The 19,763-nt window shown below is 44.5% G+C and overlaps 1 protein-coding gene across 1 annotated transcript; it reads left to right on the forward strand.

The window, feature by feature from the left end:
• Positions 1 to 13,797: 13,797 nt before the first annotated feature.
• Positions 13,798 to 19,441, forward strand: LOC126267906 (cuticle protein 7-like). Its single transcript, XM_049973251.1, has 3 exons — positions 13,798 to 13,817; positions 14,327 to 14,724; positions 19,383 to 19,441. The coding sequence occupies exons 1-3, from the start codon at positions 13,798 to 13,800 to the stop codon at positions 19,439 to 19,441; spliced, it is 477 nt and encodes a 158-aa protein (XP_049829208.1).
• The last annotated feature ends 322 nt before the right edge of the window (positions 19,442 to 19,763 follow it).

A 19,763-nucleotide genomic window follows, 5' to 3' on the forward strand; every position in this document is an offset into this window, starting at 1 on the left:
ATTCACAGAACTCCGAAGATAGACACAGGCTCTTTGACTGTTCAGCGACGTCACTAAACCCGCCCAAAGATGTAAACAACCGTGCATGAGGAGCACCTATTAGACGGAGGGGGTCCGACAGCCGATCACTTCCAGTCTTCCACCATGACGGAAGTCCACGTCTAGTCTTGTCTGTAGTCAACCATGCACAGACGGTCAATACCGCGGCTCGATCGCGTCCGCATTGTTACTTTGTACCAGCAAGAGCTCTCAACAAGGCAAGTGCCCAGGCGTCTCGGAGTGAACCAAATCAATGTTTCCAGAATGAGATTTTCACTCTGCAGCGGAGTGTGCGCTGATATGAAACTTCCTGGCAGATTAAAACTGTGTGCCGGACTGAGACTCGAACTAAGGACCTTTGCCTTTCGCGGGCAAGTGCTCTACCAACTGAGCTACTCAAGTACAACTCACGGCCCGTCCTCACAAGATTACTTCTGCCAGTACCTCGTCTCCTACCTTCCCAAATTAACTGAAGCTCTCCTGCGAACCTTGCAGAACTAGCACTTCTGAAGGAAAGGATATTGCGGAGCCATGGCTTAGCCACAGTCTGGGGGATGTTTCCAGAATGAGATTTTCACTATGCAGCGGAGTGTTCGAGTCTCGGTCCGCCACACAGTTTTAATCTGCCAGGAAGTTTCAAAGCAATGTTGTTCGGACGTGGAGGAGATACAGAGAGACATGCCCCGCTCAGGCCGCCCAAGGGCTACTACTGCAGTGATTGATCGCTCCTACGGATTATGGCTCGGAAGAACCCTGACAGCAACGCCACCATGTTGAATAATGATTTTCGTGCAGCCACAGAACGTCGTGTTACGACTCAAACTGTGCGCAGTAGGCTACATGATGCGAAACTTCACTCCCTACGTCCAGTGCGAGGTCCAACTTTGCAAACACGACACCGTGCAGCGCGGTACAGATGGGCCCAACAACACGCCAAATGGAACATCAGGATTGGCATCACGTTCTCTTCACCGATGAGTGTCGCATATGCCTTCAACCACACAAACGTCGGAGACATGCTTGGAGGTAATCCGGTCAAGCTGAACGCCTTAGACATACTGTCGACCGAGTGCAGGAAGGTGGGGGTTCCCTGCTGGTTTAGGGTGGCATAATGGGGGGGGGGGCAACGTACGCCGCTGGTGGTCATGGAAGGCGCCATAAAGGATGTACGATACGTGAATGCCATCTTCCGACCGATAGTGCAACGATAGCGGCAGCATATTGGCGAAGCATTCGTCTTCATGGCCGACAGTTCGCGCCCCCATCGTGCACATCTTGTGAATGACTTCCTTCAGGAAAACGACATCGCTCGACTAGAGTGGCCAGCATGTTCTCCAGAGATGAACCCTGTCGAACTTGCCTGGGATAGATTGAAAAGGGCTGTTCATGGACGACGTGACCCACCAACCACTCTGAGTGATCTACGCCAAATCGCCGTTGAGGAGTGGGACAATTTAGACCAAGAGGGCCTTGATGAACTTGTGGAGAGCATGCCACGACGAAAACAGGCATGCATCAACGCAAGAGGGCGTGCTACTGGGTATTAGATATACAACCACCTCTGAAGGTCTCGCTGCAACATGCAGGGTGTGTTTTTCATGAGCAATAAAAACGGCGGAAATGATGTTATGTTGATCTCTATTCCAATTTTCTGTACAGATTCCGGAACTTGCGGAACCGAGGTGATACAAAACGTTTTTTGATGTGTGTATATCTGTAGATATGACTTGTCTCGATAACTTCAGTATGGATGCGCAACAGCGTCCGTGCCTCTTTCGGGAATACAGGACTCACTTCGAAGAAGTAGGTGAATGGACAGTGGACGCCAGTGCTGTGTGTAGGTGAATGGACAGTGGACGCTACTAGCGTCTGACAACTCGAGAACTTGAGTCGGACGGGAAGCGTGTCTGGATGGCCGAGGCGGTTGAGGCAGCCGCTCGCATTATGTGGCGGAGCTAGGTCTGAGTCCCGGTCAGGTACAAATTTTCAGCTCTCACCAATGAATTACTAAGATGCCCGATTGCGACTGAAGTTGGCCTCTCAATCGAAATTTAAAATAAATTTAAGACATAAGATTGTGAATATTCAACATTAAATGTATTACGCAATTGGGAGAGATTGGACAGCCGCGCTCAGTACGAAAAGGACCTTCATGTCACTACAATATTGCTAATTAACTTTGTGATTGCAGTAAAAAGACGTGTGCGTGAACTAGGATACATTTAAAACAGCCTAGATGAAAACGCTAATAATGTTCAAATTTTTGCCGAATGTCTTTTCATCATTGAAAGAACACGTTCATAAGAAATGAGACATTATCAGAGTTATATCCGGAGTGTATGAGGTTAATTAGCCGCTCGTGGGTCCACCTGCTTAATATCCCATTGTCGACCTTAAAGGACTACAATAAACGTTCGGAATATTTCTGAAGGGAAGTTGGAATATACTTATTACAGGTTTCTAAACAACAAAGTTAGGTTTCACCCATTTGCGAATGGTAAACGTAGGCACAAGTAGTTACATCAAACTTCATTGTACATAGTAAATTGCATCAGCCCAAAAACTGCACTAGTAAATTACCAATCAATAGCCTCGTACTCTGATTCTGCAATAGTTTTAATAATGACACAACACTTCACCATTTTATACAGCATGTCCGAGAAGTCGCCGTAGGCTTACTGACTTTGTACGGTTGAGGAAATTAATATTTGTTTGCTTCATAACTGATGAAAAATAGTGTTTTCGCGTACTGTTTCGATACTGAATCCACGGCTGATGTAAGCGGACACAGCTACATTCATGAGGAACAATTACTGGCGTGTATGTGGGTTCACGAACGTCTACAGAGAGTGCAAACAATGACAGAGATAATGAGCAGAGTAAGATATCTCTTTGGCAATATCCATCTTCGTAATGTAATCGTGTTATATTGTTTGAGAAAATGTTGAAGAAAGGCCACGTAATCGACATAAAGAAAAGTTAGAAGAAACATGTGACGCCATTGCTCAGTCAACAGCAATCTCCAATTGTATCCATTCCAAAGAGCAGCTGAATTGACAATCCTGTGGTCAACAATGTATGACTGCATTAAAAAAGATCAGAAAATCTGTGGATTTACTCCAATTTTTGTGAATTAAGTACACTACTGGACATTAAAATTGCTACACCAAGAAGAAATGCAGATGATAAACGGGTATTCATTGGACAAATATGTTATACTAGAACTGACATGTGATTACATTTTCACGCAATTTGGATGCATAGATCCTGAGAAATCAGTACCCAGAACAACCACCTCTGGCGCTAATAAAGGCCTTGATACGCCTCGGCATTGAATCAAACAGAGCTTGGATGGCGTGTACAGGTACATCTATGCATGCAGCTTCAACATGATACCACAGTTCATCAAGAGTAGTGGCTGGCGTATTGTAACGAGTCAGTTGCTCGGCCACCATTGACCAGACTTTTTCAATCGGTGAGAAATCCGGACAATGTTCTGGCCAGGTCAGTATCCAGTAAGGCGGTAAGGGCCTGCAACATGCGATCGTGCCTTATTTTGCTGAAATGTAGCGTTTCGCAGGGATAGAATGAAGGGAAGAGTCACGGGTCGTCACACATCTGAAATGTAACGTCCACTGTTCAAAGTGCCGTCAATGCGAAAAAGAGGTGACTGAGACGAGTAACCAATGGCACCCCAAACCATCACGTCGGGTGATACGCCAGTATGGAGATGAAAAATACACGCTTCCAATGAGCGTTTACCGCGATGTCGCCAAACACGGATGCGGCCATCATGGTGCTGTAAACAGAACCAAGATTCATCCGAAAAAATGGCGTTTTGCCATTCGTGCACCCAGGTTCGTCGTTGAGTAGACCATCGCAGACGCTCCTGTCTGTGATGCAGCGTCAAGGATAACCCGAGCCATGGTGTCAGAGCTGAAAGTCCATGCTGCTGCAAACGTCATCGAACTGTTCGTGCAGATGGTTGTTGTCTTGCAAACGTCCCCATCTGTTGACTCAGGGATCGAGACGTGGCTGCACGATCCGTTACAGCCATGCGGATAAGGCGCTTTTCATCTCGACTGCTAGTGATACGAGGCCGTTGGGATCCAGCACGATGTTCCGTATTACCCTCCTGAACCCACCGATTCCATATTCTGCTTATAGTTACTGGATCTCGACCAACGCGAGCAGCAATGTTGTGATACGATAAACCGCAATCGCGATAGGGTACAATCCGACCTTTATCAAAGTCGGAAACGTGATGGTAAGCTTTTTTTCCTCCTTACACGAGGCATCACAACAACGTTTCACCAGGCAACGCCGGTCAACTGCTGTTTGTGTATGAGAAATCGGTTGGAAACTTTCCTCGTGTCAGCATGTCGTAGGTGTCGCCACTTGCACCAATCTTGTGTGAATGCTCTGTAAAGCTAGTCATTTGGATATCACAGCATCTCCTTCCTGTCGGTTAAATTTCGCGTCTGTAGCACGTCATCTTGTCGTGTAGCAATTTTTATGGGCAGTAGTGTATTTGGCGACGGCATGGAGCAGTTCAGTCGCAGCCTGGCGCTTTTGTTGACTCACTTCCGAAATGCTATACGTAGTTAAAGAGTGTATTTTCTGACGAATGTGCGATACAGTAATAAACTCGTGTGGCTCAGTGACCAGGTGCAAGTCTATTGGACGCCACTTCGACGATTTACGCGTCCTTAATCTGCACCAGTTAACTACCGGAGAAAAGAGTACCTACAGTTTAACGTGTAATCTGTACAGCGTGTCTTTCCCGGCGCTTTCTCAGATTGGTGAGATGTGAAGGCTAGATTACAGGAAGAATGAAAATTTGCGTGGTCCGACCGGGATTGGATACTGCGACAGCTCTGTTTCCTGGTACACGCTTTACCAATCGACCACCAGTTCCGACATTGTGCGATATATGTCTCATTTCAAACAGTAGGAATGTGGCTTTCTGATGTAAGGAAAAAACTCTACAATGTGCAACAGATCGAAAGGAACGCACCTCATGTTGGATAAGGTCCGTGATGTCATCGTTATACTTGATAGTACCAAAATTTTTCTCAGGGTGCCACAATGGAAATTCTTATTTCAACACGTTGCAAATGTGGTTAATACCTCAACTCGAAGAAAAGATAAGCATCAATCATATATGGTTGAAGCAGTTCGGAAGTGCAGCACACTTGGCTATTCAGTTACGTAAGTTCCTCAAAGAACAAGTTCGAGACAGCTTGACGGAAGTGGTTCAACAACACTGCCCGTCTATTGAAATTGCCACTATGAGTCTCTGGCTATACCAAGCCAGGCAACTCATTGCGAGTAATAATAAAATCCTACTTGGCTCAACATCAGTGCAAGATTAATGAAGAATTGCACAGAAGTGTTGAGGAAGCCCTTCGAGGAGTAAGTTTCAAAATGCTCCACAAGACCTCAAGAAGGACACAGAGACTCAAATCTCTATGTGGGAAACGATGGTGCATATACGGTTTCCATATAAGTACTACAATATTTGACGTAGGGTGTAGGGACTTCTCGGACACCATGTACAACATCAGTGAGCTCTTCTGCGAAATGATAATTTGTTTCTCGGATAGTGAACAGGATGTTTATAACGCTTATTTTTACACAAGGACATAAAATGAGTGTGTGAGCTGAAACAAAGACGACCTCACGAAACATCGTCGTTGATGTCAACAGTGAAGACAGGGGACATAAACAAATAATATTAGAGTATTTTAGTTTCGTTCCTATTGGCATGGCTTATGGTCTTCTTCATAACAGTAATATTTAGGCACATAATTACTGTCCATAAAACTCTAAATTTTTCCTTCCCACATACGAGTAAGAAGTGCTACGAACTTGGTTGAGTGAAAAAATGGAATTTACCGAATTATTGAACTTAAAGCTTGTTAAAAGCGTCGTGTCTACAATTTTCATTCTACATGAGTGTAACTGGACAAAGAAAGAACCTCTTGAGACAATTATTGCCAAACAGCATCACGACCACAATTTTCACTCTAAATGAACGTAACTACACAAAGAAAGAACATGTTGAGAAAACGATTGCCAGGCAGCATCATAACCACAATTTTTTGTTCTAAATGAAAGTAAGAAGACAAACAAAGAATCTGTTGAGAGAATAATTGTCACTTTTGAGCATTTTTTCCTTCTTCGTTATTATAATGGACTCAGAGTCAAAGCCACTCGCGTAATACCAGGGACTGGTTACTGCATGAACAGCGATATCATTTTGAACGACGATAAATTTCAGTTTATTTTCCCCTCGACCAGAGAAGCCAGTTATTGCTCCCGGCATCTGTTAATTCATGCGAGCGTCTGCTCTTAAAACGAATGTGTTACATCTCCAAAGGCCAACAGCTACCAGTTCTGGAGCCTCTCACTTCAGTGCAAGGTCGTTAATTTATTTGAAACGTAAAAAAGGGATGCAGATTTCGTGAGAATTCGCTCGCTGTTTTTCGAAACAGTAATAATGGAATCTTTATGCAGTAAAATTCATCTGCTACGTGGTGTATTATATTCCAGTAGCCTATAGCAAGCTCCATCCAATTTCAGATAGAGCGTCGGTAAATAGTAGTGAAAAATTGTTCCGACTCAATCTCCTCGGCGGTTACTTCATAGTTATCCTACCACGTCTCAATAAATACCCAGAGGATTTGGCACTGAAACTTATCAGGTAAAGTGCTCAAACCTGACAATAATCATCAAACTACGTTCTTTCTTCGCCTAGTTACACTCATATGGAATGAGAGCAGAAGACACGGCAGGACCTGTGGATGCTGAAAACCTTCATATTCAATTAGAAATTTCGACGGGAATTTAAACTCCACTTCTCCATTCAGATTCCCGTCCAGCTTTCAGTGAATTCGCCAGTAAAATGAACCAGAAACCAGGAAGTTCACTTTCTGGTTTTCTTCCCATCTTGTGGTCTTCAGTCCTGAGACTGGTTTGATGCAGCTCTCCATGCTACTCTATCCTGTGCAAGCTTCTTCATCACCCAGCACTTACCGCAGCCTACATCCGTCTGAATCTGCTTAGTGTATTCATCTCTTGGTCTCCCTCTACGATTTTTACCCTCCACGCTGCTCTCCAATACTAAATTGGTGATCCCTCGATGTCTCAGAACATGTCCTACCAACCGATCCCTTCTTCTAGTCAAGTTGTGCCACAAACTTCTCTTCTCCCCAATCCTATTCAATACTTCCTCATTAGTTATGTGATCTACCCATCTAATCTTCAGCATTCTTCTATAGAACCACATTTCGAAAGCTTCTATTCTCTTCTTGTCCAAACTATTTATCGTCCATGTTTCACTTCCATACATGGCTACACTCCATACAAATACTTTCAGAAACGACTTCCTGACACTTAAATCTATAATCGATGTTAACAAATTTCTCTTCTTCATGAACGCTTTCCTTGCCATTGCCAGTCTACATTTTATATCCTCTCTACTTCGACCATCATCAGTTATTTTGCTCCCCAAATATCAAAACTCCTTTACTACTTTAAGTGTCTCATTTCCTAATCTAATTCCCGCAGTATCTCCCGACTTAATTCGACTACATTCCATTATCCCCATTTTGCTTTTGTTGATGTTCATCTTATACCCTTCTTTCAAGACATTGTCCATTGCGTTCAACTGCTCTTCCAAGTCCTTTGCTGTCTCTGACAGAATTACAATGTCATCGGCGAACCTCAAAGTTTTTATTTCTTCTCCATGGATTTTAATACCTACTCCAAACTTTCCTTTTGTTTCCTTTATTGCTTGCTCAATATACAGATTGAAAAACATCGGGGATAGGCTACAACCCTGTCTCACTCCCTTCCCGACCACTGCTTCCAGCTCACGCCCCTCGACTCTAATAACTGCCATCTGGTTTCTGTACAAGTTGTGAATAGCCTTTCGCTCCCTGTATTTTATCCCTGCCACTTTCAGAATTTGAAAGAGAGTATTCCAATCAACATTGTCAAAAGCTTTCTCCAAGTCTACAGATGCTAGAAACGTAGGTTTGCCTTTCCTTAATCTTTGTTCTAAGATAAGCCGTAGGGTCAGTATTGCTTCACGTGTTCCAACATTTCTACGGAATCGAAACTGATCGTCCCCGAGGTCGGCTTGTATCAGTTCTTCCATTCGTCTGTAAGGAATTCGCGTTAGTATTTTGCAGCTTCCCATTTCGTGCCCAAACCAAGCTTGTGTTCCGCTCTAATGATCTTAACGTCGACGGGACACTAAAGGAGAACATACCTGAAATCCCTGGGCTAGCAGGTCAGAGCGGATGAGGTTATATTTGTAGAAAGGGGTCAAAATAAGTTACTGTCAGTTTGCACTCAACATAAAAACGTTATTTGCTAAAACACACACTCACCCAAGCAATAATCACAAACTCTCAATGTTTCAACGAAAGACCTCTTTTGATTTAATTTAAAATCGGCTGAAGGCCGCATATCAACAAAACAATTTAATTGCTTAAGACCTAGGAAGAATAGCTTTCAATATGAAAAAGCTGAATGCCTTATCTTAAAATATTTATTGTAAAACTCGGCTGAAGGCCTCGTACTAAAGAATAACAATCTTATGACTTAAGGGCAAGACAAGTCTTTTTAATTTTTAATTTAAGACAGATTAAAACTCGGCTGAATGCCACACACCATGGAGAAAACAATTTTACTGCTTAAGGCCTAGAGGGTAGGGCTTCTAAACTTCAAATAAAATAGGCTAATGGCTTTATTCTAAAATCCTTCACATAAAACTCGGCTGAAGGCCATATACGAAACCCAAATAAACCCACGGCTTAAAGCCCTGGCAAATAAATTTCCAATTTTTAATTTAATCTGGAAAACTCGGCTGAAGGCCTCATACAAACTAGAAAATATTTCTTAATGCTTAAGGCATAGACAAAATTTTTCAACTTTTGATTTGAAAAGGCTCAAAACTAGGCTGAAGGCCACATACAAACTTGAAACAAATTTATGGCTTAAGGCCTAGGCACAAGCAATTTTCAATTTTAATTTTGATAGGCTGAAACTCGTCTGAAGGTCACAAACCAAACAATAAACTTTTTTTTACGGCTTAAGGCCTAAGAAGAAAAGCCTTGCAATTTTAATAAGTTAAAACTCGGCTGAAGGCCTCACAGAGTACTTAAGACTGACAAAGAAATCACTATGTAAAACACAAGTCGCAGCGCTCAGATGCTTCCAAGGGTCTGCCCGCTAAGGTAAAACTAACGCACGTTTAGGTGAGGCAGACAGGTAGCCACACCGACAACCTCTTAATCGGAAGGCAATCCCAGCGAAAGCCAGGCGACAAACCAACCAACAAGATCAGTTCTGCTACACCCGACCAGTAAAACGACAACAAGATGTCAATAGCACAACGTTCTGGATACTGGTGCCCAATCCAGCCAAGTGAGAATAAACGCCCAAAACTACCAACGACACCTCAGCTGTCGAACTACATGCCGTGCTGGACAGCATCAACACGACGAGGAAAATATATTGTCCAAAACTATGTCAACGACCAGGGCATGTAACCTGACACCAACGGCCACAAGGCAGAAGATGCCGCTGGTACACTTCATACATAAAGGAACGAATGAAATTAAGTTAAACACCACATAGGAAGACGGCTGAAATTCTAGCGGACTTCAATGCACACACGTTGTTGGTTGCGGGAATCTCCCAGAAAGCGACAACCAGAGTCAATCGAAGAGATGTGATAGCAGTTGAGGCTTGATAGTAGGTTAAGTCTGCTGTATCGGTGGGCGACGAACTTCGTAACCCTCGCAAAAAGCGCCTTCACAACTTCAACTGTGCGTGCACGCCGCCAGCGGCTCCGTCCTGACTATGCGCCATGGAGACTTCCTCGCTGCTCTGCCCCAGCAGACCGACTGCCACACACGGCACACTCGGAAAATATATCCGCCATACCAAAGGCAGTACAGCAGTACTAGTATCGATAGACGCTGTTGCTGCCACTCACGAAGAGAAGACAGCAACGTTATGGCAGTAACCGAAGAAGAAATAAAACACCACTGGACTGCAAGCAATAATAAAAAAAACAAGGTATGACGCAAGCCACCCACGACTCAATACCTTCCTTGAACTTCAATTCCTATTGAGCAAATTACGATGCCGTCTTCTAATAACGAGCTTTCGACTATCTCAATGACAATGATAACGGCAGTTATCATACGAAGTACCTACGTGTTTACGATGAGTTGTTGGTAATCTGTTAGATTTTAAAAAACCAAAATCAACAAAACTATTAACATAACTCACATGTGAGGTTTTTGGGTATCTCTCAGCCCGGGAATAAATACGAATTTATGAATATGCCATCACAACACTCACCAGTGATCACGTAACCATGCTCTACCGACAGATTTTGTAGCGCACAAAGATGTTTGTGATCTAAACCGACGGAACTTATTCATAGTCAACCAAAAAGTTTTTTTTTTTTTTATTTTCGTTGATGGACTTACCACACCGTCTATCTTACTTTCTTTTAGAGTCGAACAGTTGCACCGTTATTTGGCCTCCAATCAAGTACCGGCATACGAGATATTGTGTGTGTGTGTGTGTGTGTGTGTTTTCTTCATAGACCAACGTCAGTGGCCGTGCATAAATTGTTGACACTATTTTTCATAACCTGACAACAATCGAATCCCTTCATCCTCTTTGGATTTCTAAAGGATCTTAAGGTACTGTATATGCTGCCATTTTACTTGTGAATAGTGTCAGTGAGTGCCATTACAGAGGACTGACACTTTCTTGCATATGTGATTGAACCGTGGATTTATTTTCAAAGAATATTCTTAAGAATTTATTCTGTTTACTAGCGATTCATCAAGAACATTAACACATTTAATCACACTATGTGAGCGTGGAAGTAGGAGTAACTGATGAAATCATAATCAAATTACTTTTTATTCCTAAAAGCTTTGTTTAAAAAGAAACACATTTAAAATTATAATCAGAAAGCACACTCTAAATATCAAGTTACAATCTATTCAGAGGCAGAAAGACAGCAATTTTTGACTGTATGAGCTTTCGGGCTGAGAACCTTGCCACTCTCTTTTGACACGCCCGTAGTTACGACCGCTCACAAAAACCGCTGGAAGACTACACTTGTGCAAATCTGCAACACGCCAGATTACTTTAAACTAAAAGTTTTAACAATTCACACAAGCACACTACTATTCACCCCGTAGGAGGGATGGAAATGGTACAAAACACTAAAATTAAAAAATTAACTTTGGCACCGAAGGTGCAACTTGATTTTAACTTCTAAGAAAATTCTTACAGTGAAAGGGTGGCAACTTTATATACTAAAATGATCATTTAAATAAAATCCCATGAAATGCAATCTTATATAAAATTATACAAGGTTGGCCAAACAAGTTAACATGCTCTGCAGTACACAGATACCGCCTCTCAAGGTGATAGGCAAGATCAAGACATATTTCAGGAAGTAGGCCGTTACACTCCAAGCAATAAATTCGTTAACACACCAAATCCTCCAAACATGACAGAGGCAGCTCCGAACGACAGACAGACAGTAACTGCCTAACAAATGCGGACGAGTGACAGACGAGCAAGCTGGGGACGAGAGACTGACCCCGGCTGACTCCAGACTGACCACTGGAGAGCTCATAGCGCCCCTTAAGTGCACGTGAACAGGCAACCATTCCCCTTTCCACCAGAGGGAGACACCAAAGATGAGATTGCCACAGCGGCGCTACCGCCAGAAACGGACTGTTTCATACTACGCGCTGCGGCGCGCTCTTCAAAACAGCAATTTTTACCACGGCTCAGGGATGTACTGGCCTTCCCAGACCAGTTCATTGCCTACCAAATGTCTGTGTGAGGTGTTGTTGGATATTTCACAGAAAATAGGCTGGCGTTCCATGATGTTGGAATGGTACCGCCTCTGACAAGACAGGCAAGTTATTTGATAGGAACTAAAGATACCTTAAACCAGTCAACATATGTGATAGTATGTAAGATCCTACAAGTCTATCACCAATAATTAGTGTCCACCCATTTCAGCTCCAACGTTCCAGGTGGAATAAAAAAAGTCCATAATGATACTAAGTACCGCTGTAAAAATGATTTAGTTCGAAACGGAAAACAAACGATGCGACACTGAGTGTCGTATGAAATACGTAATTAGAAGTGTTTGTTTGCACATTGCAAAAACAAAACTGCAAATGTCTACCGAAAGACCAGAGAAAATGCACCTGACGACGCATGGGATGGATGCCCGGTATATACAGGGTGTCCCAGGAATGGTGCGCCAGATTTCAAGGGCTTTTAGACTGTCTCTTGAGGAACAAATCGAGGACAGGAACCCGAGTCCAGAAACGTCATAGTCGAAGTCATAGCGCCACCCACTTGGACACCCCTCGGCAGCAAACGTGGTTTTACACGATGACGAGCCATAGGCGGAACGTCTCTCAAACCGGCAGTGGTGAACGAGGAGCAAACTGCTGCGTGGAAATGCCCTGTCTCCTACGACTGCGATGCTCTGTTGCCTCGGTGGATGACGGTCTCAGACAAAGGTTTCCATCTGAAGTTCATTTTTTTCCTCTATACCGAAAGGCATTGGAGACTTTAGGCGGGTCAAGGAGAATAATAAGGTGCTGATGCAAATGTCAGGATGATTGCTTTGCTCAGAACACCGCCTATTCCATTCCCCATGCTGCCTCAGTCTACCGTATATGCTCTGTCTCTGGTGACGCTGTCGTCAGTGACGCAAATAACGCTAATTGTTTCCTTCCTTGATTGCACAATTGCGTGAGGATTCTCGTCAGCCCGCACAAGTTGATTGTAAAAATTTACAATTTGATCACGTTGGAATGAAGCCTCATCCTTTAAGATAACATTTGCACTGAAATCAGGATTGACACATTGTTGGATGAACCAATCGCAGAAGCGTACCCGTGGAGGCCAATCAGCTGCTGATAGTGACTGCACACGATGTGCATGGTACGGAAAGAACTGGTTCTCCCGTAGCACTCTCCATACAGTGACGTGGTCAATGTTACCTTGTACAGCAGCAACTTCTCTAACGCTGACATTAGGGTTATCGTCAACTGCACGAAGAATTGCCTCGCCCATTGCAGGTGTCCTCGTCGTGCTAGGTCTTCCCCAGTCGCGAGTCATGGGCTGGAATGTTTCGTGCTGCCTAAGACGCCGATCAATTGCTTCGAACGTCTTCCTGTCGGGACACTTTCGTTCTGGAAATCTGTCTCGATACAAACGTACCGCGCCACGGCTATTGCCCCGCGCTAATCCATACATCAAATGGGCATCTGCCAACTCCGCATTTGTAAACATTGCACTGACTGCAGAACCACGTTCGTGATGAACATTAACCTGTTGATGCTACGTACTGATGTAGTTGATGCTAGTACTGTAGAGCAATGAGTCGCATGTTCACACAAGCACCGAAGTCAACATTACCTTCCTTCAATTGGGCCAACTGGCGGTGAATCGAGGAAGTACAGTACATACTGGCGAAACTAAATTGAGCTCTAACATGGAAATTAAGCGTTTCCGGACACAAGTCCACATAACGTCTTTTCTTTATTTGTGTGTGAGGAATGTTTCCTGGAAATTTGGCCGTACCTTTTTGTAACACCCTGTATACTGTCATTTTCGGTTATCTGGCGGCTACCGACATCGCATACCTGAGATGCCACTGGACAATTTGAAGAGGCTGTTATGGATGTTGAGGCTGTCCGGTACGGTTGTAGAAGCTGTGGAAGCCTACGACCTTAGATACACATCTGCTTTTAAATGAATTTATACACTAGTAAATTTCTCGTTGATTACGACAGCTGTCTCTATACTGCAGTTGCTTTCTGTGAATAATTTTTGACAGCTTTAGTCCCTTCAGTAAAGAAAACTAATCACTCCCCTGATTCCTTCCTCGGTGCTCGTAATGAAATGCTCTGAAATCATTACGAATTGAAGTATTGATTAAGCCAACACAGCTACGGTACTAGAACAACAGTCTGGTTAGGGTATGTCATTGTTGGCTACATGGAATCTACCCATAAAGCGGTAAAATATGGCCTGTACTTATTGACTTACTATTAACAGGAAGCAACTTAGGTCGCAAATGTTATGTAAGACAATGAAGCACACATCACTGGATTCCTTGTCTGTCAAACAGGTAGCGCCACTGCATCAGCGACTGCCAGACTGCCTGCTGGCGGCCTGTCAGCCACTCTTCTCGGTGGGGCCCTAGGAGGCGCCTACCTGGCGTCGGTGGTGCCTACTCTAGCCAGGCCACCGGCTACTCTGGCGTCGCCCCCGGTTACACCGGCCTGGGCCGCCTGCGTGCCTCCTCCGACGGGCCCGTCGACGCCTACTACGACCCCAACCTGCAGTACAGCTTCAGCTACAGCGTCAGCGACGCCCTGACCGGCGACGCCAAGCAGCATCAGGACAGCCGTAGTGGCGACGTGGTGGAGGGCAGCTACAGCCTGGTCGAGCCCGACGGCAGCGTCCGCACTGTGGACTACACGGCCGCCCCTGACGTTGGGTTCAATGCAGTCGTCTCCAAGGACGGAGTCCCCGCCGGGCATTCTTCTGTCGGAGCAGCTGTCGCCCCTGCCGCTGCTGCCTCTAGGTCTACTCTTCCAGGTTTGTAATAGCGAAGCTTGCACCAGGATACGCACAGTCTTTTATAATACACTACTGGCCATTAAAATTGCTACAGCACGAAGATGACGTGCTACAGTCGCGAAATTTAACCGACAGGAAGACGATGCTGTGATATGCAAATGATTAGCCTTTCAGAGCATTCACACATGGTTGGCGCCGGTGGCGACACCTACAAGTTGCTGACATGAAGAAAGTTTCCAACCGATGTCTCATACACAAACAGCAGTTGACCGGCGTTGCCTGGTGAAACGTTGTTGTGATGCCTCGCGTAAGGAGGAGAAATACGTACCATCACGTTACCGACTTCGATAAAGGTCGGATAGTAGCCTATCGCGATTCCGGTTTATCGTATCGCGACATTGCTGCTCGCGTTGGTCGATATCCAATGACAGTTAGCAGAATATAAAATCGGTGGGTTCAGGAGGGTAATACGGAACACCGTGCTGGATCCCAACGGCCTCGTATCACTAGCAGTCGAGATGACAGGCACCTTATCCGCATGGCTGTAACGGATCGTGCAGCCACGTCTCGATCCCTGAGTCAACAAATGGGGACGTTTGCAAGACAACAACCATCTCCACGAACAGTTCGATGCCGTTTGCAGCAGCATGGACTATCAGCTCGGAGACCATGGCTGTGGTTTCCCTTGACGCTGCATCACAAACAAGAGCGCCTGCGATGGTGTACTCAGTGACGAACCTGGGTGCACGATGGCAAAAAGTTATTTTTTCAGATCAATCCAGGTTCTGTTTACAGCATCATGATGGTCGCATCCGTGTTTGGCGATATCGCGGTGAACGCACATTGGAAGCGTGTATTCGACATCGCCATACCGGCGTATCACCCAGCGTGAAGGTATGGGTGACATTGATTACAGTCTCGGTCACCTCGTATTCGCATAGACGGCACTTTGAACAGTGGACGTTACATTTCAGATGTGTTACGACCCGTGGTTCTACCCTTCATTCGATCCCTGCGAAACCCTACATTTGAGCAAAATAATGCACGACCGCATGTTGCAGGTCCTGTACCGGCCTTACTGGATACAGAAAATGTTCGACTGATGCCCTGGCCAGCACATTCTCCAGATCACTCACCAATTGAAAACGTCTGGTCAATGGTGCCGAGCAACTTGTTTGTCACAGTACGCCAGTTACTACTATTGATGAACTGTGGTATCGTGTTGAAGCTGCATGGGCAGCTGTGCCTGTACATGCCATCCAAACTCTGTTTGACTCAATGCTCAGGCGTATCAAGGCCGTTATTACGGCGAGAGATGTTGTGGGTACTGATTTCTCAGGATCTATGCACCCAAATTGCGTGAAAATATAATCACATGTCAGTTCTAGTATAATATATTTGTCCAATGATACCCGTTTATCATGTGCATTTCTTCTTGGTGTAGCAATTTTAATGTCCAGTAGTGTAGAAACATGCTCAAACTTAAAATAGAAAAATCTTTTACAGCAGTGTAGTTCAGCTATATACGTTACTACAATGCCATATAACATTATGAATATGGATCTTATGAGGGAGTTTTTGCTAACAATACAAAACGAGAGAAAGCATGAGTCCACCCTATTGTCCAAGCTAAATAGCCTCTTGATTAAATGAAAAATATGTGCGTGACTCATGGGTTGTTTATACACCTAGCTCACAGTGTTCTAACTTATCAACTGTGATGACTTAGAGGAGACAGTGAGTTAGAGTTCTTCTAGTTGGACGTCCTTAAGAGATTCCATGGTTGGAAGAGAACGACTGCCAGATCTGCTGTCGTATAACATGGCAGTCCTCACAGACATACAGTGAGGTGACAAGTCGCGGGATACTTCCTAATATCGTGTCGGATCTCGTTTTCGCCGGCATACTGGAGCATCACGACATGGCATGTACCCAATAATGCAAATCATGTGTACACATCCTGTAATCTGACTCGTTCCATGTCGTTCCGATAAAAGAATCGTTTAAATGCTCAATGGAACATGTACCTAACTAAATTCCAGTAGTAGTTCAATAGCTGCTCATTTTCATACAATACTGGAAGTCTCCTGCAGAAAACGTGAGCCATGCTGCCTCTACAGCCGTCCATAACTGCGAAAATCGACAGTATTTTCTACACGAACTGACCTCTCGAGCCGGCCGGTGTGGCCGAGCGGTTCTAGGCGCTTCAGTCTGAAACCGCGCGACTGCTACGTTGCAGGTTCGAATCCTGCCTCGGGCATGGATGTGTCTCATGTCCTTGCGTTAGTCAGGTTTAATTAGTTCTGAGTTATAGGGGACTGATGAGCTCAGATGTTAAGTCCCATAGTGTTAAGAGCCATTTGAACCAGTTTTTGACCTCTCGATTATGTCCCATAAATGTTCGAGGGATTCATGTTGGGCGGTCTCGGTAACCAAATCATTCACTCGGTTTGTCCAGAATGTTCTTCAAAAGAATCTTGAACAATTTTGGCCTGGTGACATGGCGCACTGTCATCCATAAATAATCCATCGTTGTTTGGGAATATGAAGTCCATTATTGGCTGTAAATGGTCTCCAAGTAGCCGAATGTAACCATTTCCAGTCAGTGATCGGTTCAGTAGGATCAGAGGACCGAGTCCATTCCATGTAAACACAGCCCACATTATTATGGAGCCACCGCCAGTTTGCACAATGCCTTGTTGACAACCTGGGTCCATGGCTTCGTCACCTTCGAACCTTAACGTCAGCTCTTACCAACTGAAATGCGAACTCATCTGACCTGGCCACGGTTTTACAGTCTTCTAGGGAACAACCGATATGGTCACGCGCCCAGAAGGGGCGTTTCAGGCGATGTCGTGCTGTTACCAAAGGCACTTACGTCAGTCGTCCGCTACCATAGCCCATTAATACCAAATTTCGCCGAACTCTCCTACGAAAACGTTCGTGTTACGTCCCACATTTATTTTTGCGGTTTTTTCAAGCAATGTTGCTTGTCTCTTTGCATTGACAAATGAGTACAAACGGCGCTGCTCACGGTCATTGACCATGGTAAGAGTTAATGCATGAAATTTGGTATTCTCAGCCAACTGTCACACTGTGGACCTCGCAATATTGAATTCCGAAATGGAATGCGTCTAGCTTCAACTACCGTTCCACGCTCAGAGCCTGTTAATTCCTGTCTTGCGGCCATAATCACATCTGTAATCTTTCCACATGGATTACTTGGGTACAAATGACAACTCCTTCTATGCCCTGCCCTTTTATACCTTGTGTGCGCGCTACTACCGTCATTTGTGTACGTACATATAGTTATCCCATGACTTTTGTCACCTCTGAGGATCTGCTTCTCCTGCACTCTGTCAAAGCATCATAATATGAAATAGTAGGTAACATTTAGCCACTTTTATAACCCGCCAGGGTAGCCGAGAGCGCTAACGCCCTGCTTCCTGGACTCGGGTAGGAGCGCCGGCTCCTGATCGAATCCGCCCAGCGGATTAACGACGAGGGCCAGTGTGCCGGCCAGCCTGGATGTGGTTTTTAGGCGGTTTTCCACATCCCGCTGGGTGAATACCGGGCTGGTCCCCACGTTCCGCCTCAGTTACACGCGTCGCAGACATTTGAAACAATTTCGCACTATTTCACGATTTCCACTAGTTTCAGACAGCTGGGGTACACTGATTCCATCCCTGGGGATACGGGGTGGCGGCGTGAAAGGCATCCAGCCACCCCTAAAACTAACCTTGTCAAAGCCGTTCTAACCACTCCGACCCTGCGGTTGCTGCGGGGCTATGGCGTAAACAATAGAATTTAGCCACTTTTACCAAAGCCTTTATCATATTGGTGGTCATCATCACACTAAAAATGTCTACTTGCAGTAGAGACTAAACTGACATATTTTATTTTCCTCCATGCCACAGTAACACATGAAGGAAAATTTCAGTCAGTGGACAAGCGTTGTGATTGGAGACAAAGTGATAAGAAGCCTGTTGTCTCCATAGTATTGTCATGACAAATGCTAAATTTCTGATTACGAACGGCAGAAACTGTTTATTCGCATTTTTTATTTTTTTTTTAATGTGTAGCTAAGCTGTAGTCATACCAGAACATGTATAGGTGGTGCCTTTGATGACCTGATACACCTGTGGATGTGTAACAAACCCATTAGTATGCTGTGTGCCTGTGGATGACGACTTCTATACTTTCAAACCTACCAAAGAGAGAGAAAAACAACAGACACAGCTGTTTCACATAAATAATAATAATGAATGGCAGTAAATAGTTTTTGTAATTCGAAATAAGAAAAATTATAATATTTTCTGTGTTTTGATAACTTAAAGTCGGGTATTCTGCTGTAAAAAAATTAATAATTAATAGCTAGGCTGTAAAAAAGAATCGTACATATCTATGCTAAGAACCACCCAGAAATTTTACTTTTTTGTAAAAATCTTATGTACGTCATCATTAGACGTAAGAATGTTTTAATGTTTTTATCTTTGTAGTAATACTGTCCAACTCCCCCCCCCGGGCTTAGGATCATTGCAAGTATGTACATTGTTCTGAAAAAGTTCAGATATTGTACAAGTCAAATACGTGTGAGACACCTTGGCTTTCTGCTATACTCAGTAGATGCTTTCTTCAGTTCCCCATTAACATGTGTCGCTGTGCACGAATTACAGGAGCTGCTGGCCACTCGCTGCTCCAAGCTGCCGCCGCTGGAGCCACGGAGCACCCCTGAAGACCGCACACGCCGCGATCGCCACCCCTCACTCCAAGGTCCACTACTGGCCACAAAGCGATTACTCTCCCTTCCTGGGTGCAGCGCTTTTCCTGTATAATGAAATTAGCATGTGTACAAAAATAAACCCAATTTTGTTTAAATTTTATGCCTCTTTAACTCGTGTTCCCTCTGAAGTAAAGCGGCTGACATTGGCAATGCAGATCAATATCGCAGACGACGCTGGATGACTTTTGGTAAAGATACTAGGCAAGGTATGCGTCTCAGTGAGTTTAAATACGTATTTTCGTAGCTCTGCAGAGGAAATCGATAAATTTGCAGC

Source organism: Schistocerca gregaria, chromosome 1, assembly GCF_023897955.1.
Source record: "Schistocerca gregaria isolate iqSchGreg1 chromosome 1, iqSchGreg1.2, whole genome shotgun sequence".
In the NCBI taxonomy this organism is placed as follows: Eukaryota; Metazoa; Arthropoda; class Insecta; order Orthoptera; family Acrididae; genus Schistocerca; species Schistocerca gregaria.